We start from the raw sequence: 7,500 nt of genomic DNA, 5'->3' as shown, positions 1-7,500 counted from the left end.
CCAAACACATCTTTTATGGAAGAATATACATCGTACACAACAACAGAGTCAACTTATGTACTAAAGAAGGAAGATTTCCTGGAGTACCAAATTTCACTGAAAATAAAACTCTACTCATTACCGGTGATACTACTAATTGGAGTTCCGGGAAACGTAATTTCCTTTGCCGTTCTCGTCTTTTCCAACCTTCGGAGGAGCACCACCTCTTTGTACCTGGCGGTCATCTCGGTTCTGGACACCATCGTTCTGGCGACGGGTGTCTTCTGGTACCTCAGCTCGGAGATGCCGCATCTGAGAGTCATAAACGACGTCTCCTGCAGGTTGGTGAACGTCGTCTTCTACGTCTCCATCCATTACAACGTCCTCCTGGTGGTGGCTGTGACGGTGGAGAGGTTCATCGTGGTCGTGTTCCCGCTGAAGGCGCAGTTGTGGATCTCCATGAGGAGGACTGTCGTCGTGATCGTCTGCTGCGGAGTCTTCTCGTTTGGTCTCAATCTCTGCCACGTGTTCATCAGGACCGTGAGGATTTCAAGGGCAACAGGTACGTGGGTGAAACAATTTACAAGGGCAGATCCGGGAAATAATTTTGTGGACATTAAGGGAAATAAAGGCACATGGACCAACTCGTGAAAAAGGCAAAACATTTGTTTTTAAAGGCAAAAAAGAGACACCTGAATATATTTGGAGGGGAGGGGGGCTTGAGTTCAGGATCTGAGTCTGATTTAAATACAGAATCGGATGGAATTTTGTGCTGGGGTGTCGTTAAACACCCATTAATTCATTCTATTCGACAACTGTCTACAAAGCGAGTCTTAGTTGAAGAACGTACACACGGCGTATATTTCAAGTCAAGTGACTCTCGTTGTTATTCTGCCTCCAGTTACTCAGCTGCCGTATGGCCCTGGTTTCACGTCATTAAATCGTCAATTAAAGTTCTAGTGTCGCACAACTGCTATATCAAAAGCCGTGGTATGTGTGGTTATGTATGTGGTAAAGTGCTTATAGCAGACCACAGCCTGCTAATTGAAAACAATTACCAGATGTTTGACACCCAATAGCCGACTTTTAATGATTAATTTTCAGTGTCTTCTAGTAGTGTAGTTAAACAACAAAAAACCCTTTAACTGGATACAATGTGTCTGAATTACCAGATGTTTGACACCCAATAGCCGACTATTAATGATTCATTTTCAGTGTTCTCTAGTAGTGTCGTTAAACAACAAAAAAACCTTTAACTGGATACAATGTGTCTGAATTACCAAATGTTTGACACCCAATAGCCGACTATTAATGATTAATTTTCAGTGTTCTCTAGTAGTGTCGTTAAACAACAAAAAAACCTTTAACTGGATACAATGTGTCTGAATTACCAAATGTTTGACACCCAATAGCCGACTATTAATGATTCATTTTCAGTGTTCTCTAGTAGTGTCGTTAAACAACAAAAAAACCTTTAACTGGATACAATGTGTCTGAATTACCAGATGTTTGACACCCAATAGCCGACTATTAATGATTCATTTTCAGTGTTCTCTAGTAGTGTAGTTAAACAACAAAAAAACCTTTAACTGGATACAATGTGTCTGAATTACCAAATGTTTGACAACCAATAGCCGACGGCTATTTATTCAGTGTGCTCTAGTAGTGTCGTTAAACAAAAAAACCTTTAACTCAAAATTATGTCAGAATGACAGACTATTTGACATTCATCAGCTTATCAATGTGATCTAGATGTGTTGTTAAACAAAGCGATTATTAACTGAAGACAAAGTGTCAGAATTAACAAGAAGTTTGTTTTGTTTAACGACACCACTGGAACACATTGATTAATTAATCATCGGCTATTGGATGTCAAACATTTGGTAATTCTGACTTGTAGTCATCAGAGGAAACCCGCTACATTTTTTTCCAATGCACCATCCCACAGACAGGATAACATATACCACGGCCTTTGATATACCAGTCGTGTTGCACTCTCTATAACGAGAAATAGCCCAATGGGCCCACCGACGGGGATCGATCCGAAACCGACGGCGCGTCAAGCGAGCGTTTACCGCTGGGCTACGACCCGCTCCTGTCACAATTAACAAATGCTAGATATCCTACAGGCGATGAAATTATAATTAATTAGTGTATCCTAGTGGTGTCTTTAGTAGGTGAATTAACATATGACATTACCTTTAAAGGGACTGTCCTGAGTTTGCAGTCACTGTAAGATGTTTGCGATAACAGAGCCTTGTTGGCGACTACTATTTCATACTAAATACATTTTCTTGTTTAGAATACCAATGTCTGTATATCGAATGTTTTGCGGTAGTATACTGTTTGTAGCATTCAGGTTTCACTTTAATTCGTGATATATATTTTTTCGTATGTACAAAATGTTTGGGCTGTATAATCCGGTTTGGGCTACTACAAGCATTAGGACAAAACAAACACCTTGTAAATACAGACACTGATATTCTAAATAAGAAAATGTGTTTAATTTGTCGAAAAAGCTCTATTGGTCGGAAACATTTTACAATGGTTGTAAACTCAGGACTGTCCCTATAAAATAACACTATAATTTCTATTTATTAGGCAAACCGTACTGTGGAAGTACAGGCGGACAGACGACGATATTCTTCCTGTACAGAATATACCCATGGATAGATTCTATTATGTACTGCATCCTGCCCATGACGTCACTCTTTGTTCTAAATATGGTCATGCTGCGTCACATGAAGAAAGTGATCCGCTCGCGGCAGTCCATGCAATGCCTGCATGCTAAAGAGAACCAGTCGAGCCAATCCAGCCAACGACAGATGACAACCATGCTCCTATTAGTCTCTTTTTCATTCCTCATTCTGACTGGACCAATCGGAACCTTTCTTGTAGTCCGAAGGAACGCGTGGACCCCCAAGATGCCAAAAGAGAAAGCGATTATGGACTTATTGTCCAGCGTCATCAACAACATGGCGTACACAAACCATGCGATAAATTTCGTATTCTACTGTTTCTCGGGGCAGAGGTTTCGAAACGAGCTGAGGCGCATGTGCACTCGTCTTGTAGCCAAAAGCAGGAAGCCAAATTTGCAGCGAGACATAACTGTAATTTCGAAATAGTATTACTTTTAACCTAGGCAGGCTTGACTAAACACGAGAAATACTGGCATAGGGCAAGGGTCCATTTTAGAGGCCCTACTTTTGTAGTTTTCAGTATAATTTTGATATATGTTGTTCTGGGTTTTTTTTTAATATTCAAGCTACACAGGTAGTAAGAAGCCGTTCAACAGTTTTGTAACCCAAACGGCCCCTAGGACTGACCACAAGTGAGACACGATATACGGCTTGGGTTCATTTTAGAGTCCCATGTTTTCAGTTTTTAGTATAATTTTAATATATATTATATATTGTTCATGTTTTATTTGAAAAACTTGCAGGCTCTGTACTACTCTGATCATATCGCTTTACGTTGTGTTTTAATTTACCTCTTGATTTTTTATACTGACGTTGTTCATCACTTAATTTGTGCATAAAAAAAGAAAGAAATGTTTTATTTAACGACGCACTCAACACATTTTATTTACGGTTATATTGCGTCAGACATATGGTTAAGGACCACACAGATTTTGAGAGGAAACTCGCTGTCGCCACTACATGGGCTACTCTTCCGATTAGCAGCAAGGGATCTTTTATTTGCGCTTCCCACAGGCAGGATAGCACAAACCATGGCCTTTGTTGAACCAGTTACGGATCACTGGTCGGTGCAAGTGGTTTACACCTACCCATTGAGCCTTGCGGTGCACTCACTCAGGGTTTGGAGTCGGTATCTGGATTAAAAATCCAATGCCTCGACTGGCATCCGAACCCAGTACCTACCAGCCTGTAGACCGATGGCCTACCACGACGCCACCGAGGCCGGTAAATTTGTGCTTATACCATAGTCGGACACCCGATAGCCGATGTATTTTTTCGTGTTGGGTGTCGTTAAACATTCAGTCATTTATTCTTTCATTCTGTTCATATCGCCTTAAACAGAACTGTACTCAGAGCAACCAACTAATTAGTTATTAAATGTGATTTTATATATCCATTTTGAACTGATATTATACAATGTTTTATTTAACGTTTCAGAAAAGGACTGTTGCTTTTCGAGTTTTAACTAGAACTTGCTTGGCTTTGAGTTAAATAGATTAGGCTAAATGAAACCATATGAATACGAGTTCTCATTTTGTGTAGGGGCTAGGCTGATGTTTGCACGAATTGAACGACAATTCCCGAATCTGGATAACAACATTTATTCATATTAGTATTACTATCAAACAGCTATATATAGTTGCAAACGAATCATTTAGTGGATAATATCACCGTGTTTCGTTATTAACTATACGGATTTATCCCAAAATTTGGATTTAGGGACGAGACGAAGTCCCTAAATCCAAACATTTTGTGATAAATCCTTATACTTAACAACGAAACAGTGATATTATCCCTAATCTAATACTACACCTATTAGTAGTATATGTAAGACATTTTATTGTGTTTTTATTAAAGAAATCCCACAAATATAAACACATAAATAAATTATCTATTCTCCTTACTTAGGATATTCAATGAAAACGCTTGTAGTAAGTAAAATTATGACGTAATATTTTTGTTCGGTCTCTTCACATGACGTCACTGACTTAGGAGCGAACCAAATGGCAAATTTATCAGCATTGTAGTCTGTCTTTTGAACATGATTTATTGTAATACAGGATACACTAAAAGAAATATTTCTGTTGCAAGACATATGGATATGATTGGACTTTACATTTGTGAGCGTTGTTTCAACTTTTCGATTACGAATGCAACTCGATTACTGATGATAATTGGCCATGTTTCCATGTGAATGTATCTCATGAATACCAGACATTAATGTCATATTACATTATCCATCAATTCATTAATAGTTTGTCGTTATTTGCAATGAAAAGTTGTTTTTGTGTTTTCATTGTGTGTCAGTATATGTACAAAGACTATATGCTTGGATCACCAAATGGCATTATATTCATAACTTGTACATCGTTATGTGTAAAATGTGTAAGCGTATTTATGTGTAAAATTGTCATGTATATTAAAGGGACATTCCTGAGTTTGCTGCATTGTAAGATGTTTCTGACTAATAAAATATTTCTACGATTAAACTTGCATATTAAATATATTTTCTAGTTTAAAATACCAGTGTCTGTATATTCAATGTTTTCTGGTCGTTTTGATATTTGTAAGAAGCCCAAACTGGATTTTGTCTTAAAATAATTTTGTACGTACGAAAATCCCCCCAATATTTTAGGAATAAAATGAAATTTAACCTAGTACAAATATTAGAACGATCAGAAACAAGTTTAATAATAAAGCCACTAATATTTTATGCAGAAAAATATATTTCATATGTAATTACAATCGTTAGAAAGGCTCTGTTAGTTGATAACATCTTAAAAATTGCAGCAAACTCAGGAATGTCCCTTTAATAAAATCAAGAATTGCGTTTCTTTTGTGGGGAGAGCAGTGTACAGGAACACGCATAATTAAACAAACAAAGAGAAAAAAAAAAAAAAAAACTATCTGAAAGAAAGAAATGGTTTATTTAACGACGCACTCAACACATTTTATTTACGGTTATATGGCGTCAGACATATGGTTAAGGACCACACAGATTTTGAGAGGAAACTCGCTGTCGCCACTACATCCGATTAGCAGCAAGGGATCTTTTATTTGCGCTTCCCACAGGCAGGATATCACTGGCTGGAACGAAAAAATAGCCCAATGGGCCCACCGACGGGGATCGATCTCACACCGACCGCGCATCGAGTGAGCGTTGTACCACTGGGCTACGTCTCGCCCCTAAGAAAAAAAAAAAAAAAAAAATCTGAAGATCAGAAAAGAAACATGAATTGAGCACACATGTTTGTTAATAACGAAAGAAAGAAAGAAAGAAATGTTTTATTTAACGACGCACTCAACACATTTTATTTACGGCTATATGGCGTCAGACATATGGTTAAGGACAACACAGATTTTGAGAGGAAACCCGCTGTCGCCACTACATGGGCTACTCTTCCGATTAACAGCAAGGGATCTTTTATTTGCGCTTCCCACAGGCAGGATAGCACAAACCATGGCCTTTGTTGAACCAGTTATGGATCACTGGTCGGTGCAAGAGGTTTACACCTACCCATTGAGCCTTGCGGGGAACTCACTCAGGTTTTGGAGTCGGTATCTGGATTAAAAATCCCATGCCTCGACCAGTACCTACCAGCCTGTAGGCCTACCACGACGCCACCGAGGCCGGTCTGTTAATAACGAACCATAATTTAAAAAATGTGCAGAGGTGTCGTTAAATAAATATTGCTTATTTGTTTCTTATTTTCGTCCATTTCTTTCGCAATAAAATAGTTCAATATATAACTGTACTTTGTTTTTTCTTTTTTACTGGGAAAAAAGTGCATACACAGAAAACTGATCGATTTTACGATTTGATTTCAATTATACTGCTAAATCAGCTGCAAATAAAACTACGATATATTTTCTTCCAGGATCTGATATCCACGAGATAAAACTGCGGGGAGAGACATTCGTGCGAAAGAAATGTGATCGCTTCACCTGCAGAAAGGTGTTCGTTACAGATCAATATTTCAGGATCATTTAACGGAAACATTACCTGTGTGTTAGTTGCCTCGAGCTTTCAGAGATCATACAACTGTTTCAGCCACGGAGCGAAAATAATTCCATTGTCAAACGTTCCCTAATTTTCTTTATTTTATTTTGGGACGGAATTTAGCTTATTTAATAGAAAGAAAGAATAACATGTTTTATTTAACGACGCACTCAACACATTTTATTTACGGTTATATGGCGTCAGACATATGGTTAAGGACCACACAGATATTGAGAGAGGAAACCCGCTGTCGCCACTTCATGGGCTACTATATTCGATTAGCAGTAAGGGCTCTTTTATATGCACCATCCCACAGGGGTAATACATACCACGGCCTTTGATATACCAGTCGTGATGCACTGGCTAGAATGCGAAATAGCCCAATGGGCCCTTCGACGAGGATCGATCCCAGACCGACCGTACATCGAGCGAGCGCTTTACCACTGGGCTGCGTCTCATCCATTATTTATTTAGTAAAGTGCTTGCATGAGGATGTTTGGTCGCAGGATCGAACATTCTCGGCGGAACCATATTCTAATAGTTTTTTGTCTTCATCCCAGCCAGTGTCCCCCAACTGGTATATCAAAATCTGTGGTGTGTGCGGTCCTGTCGGTGGGAAAGTGCAAATAGAAGACCCTTTGCTGCTAATGGAAAATAAATGTAGTAGACTATATTAAGTTTTATTTTATTTTGTTGGAATTGGATCTGATTCGACCCATAAGAATGGTGTAAAAAACCAGGTTGAACTCACCGGCCTCGGCGGTGTCGTGGTTAAGCCATCGGACATAAGGCTGGTAAATACAGGGTTCGCAGCCCGGTACG

At 38.9% G+C, this 7,500-nt stretch overlaps 1 protein-coding gene across 1 annotated transcript in view; it reads left to right on the top strand.

Moving 5' to 3' along the window:
• LOC121387263 (thyrotropin-releasing hormone receptor-like) overlaps positions 1 to 3,104 on the top strand; it is a 3,164-nt gene extending 60 nt beyond the window's left edge. Inside the window, exons 1-2 of the mRNA XM_041518288.1 lie at positions 1 to 541; positions 2,581 to 3,104. The exon at positions 1 to 541 is cut by the window's left edge and continues 60 nt beyond it. Of these exons, the coding sequence (XP_041374222.1) occupies positions 1 to 541; positions 2,581 to 3,104 (1,065 nt within the window). The remainder of the gene's footprint in view (positions 542 to 2,580) is intronic.
• Positions 3,105 to 7,500: the final 4,396 nt, after the last annotated feature.

Source organism: Gigantopelta aegis, chromosome 13, assembly GCF_016097555.1.
Source record: "Gigantopelta aegis isolate Gae_Host chromosome 13, Gae_host_genome, whole genome shotgun sequence".
In the NCBI taxonomy this organism is placed as follows: domain Eukaryota; kingdom Metazoa; phylum Mollusca; class Gastropoda; order Neomphalida; family Peltospiridae; genus Gigantopelta; species Gigantopelta aegis.
The sequence above is the reverse complement of the archived record's forward strand: the minus strand, read 5'-3'. Positions and strand labels throughout refer to the sequence as shown.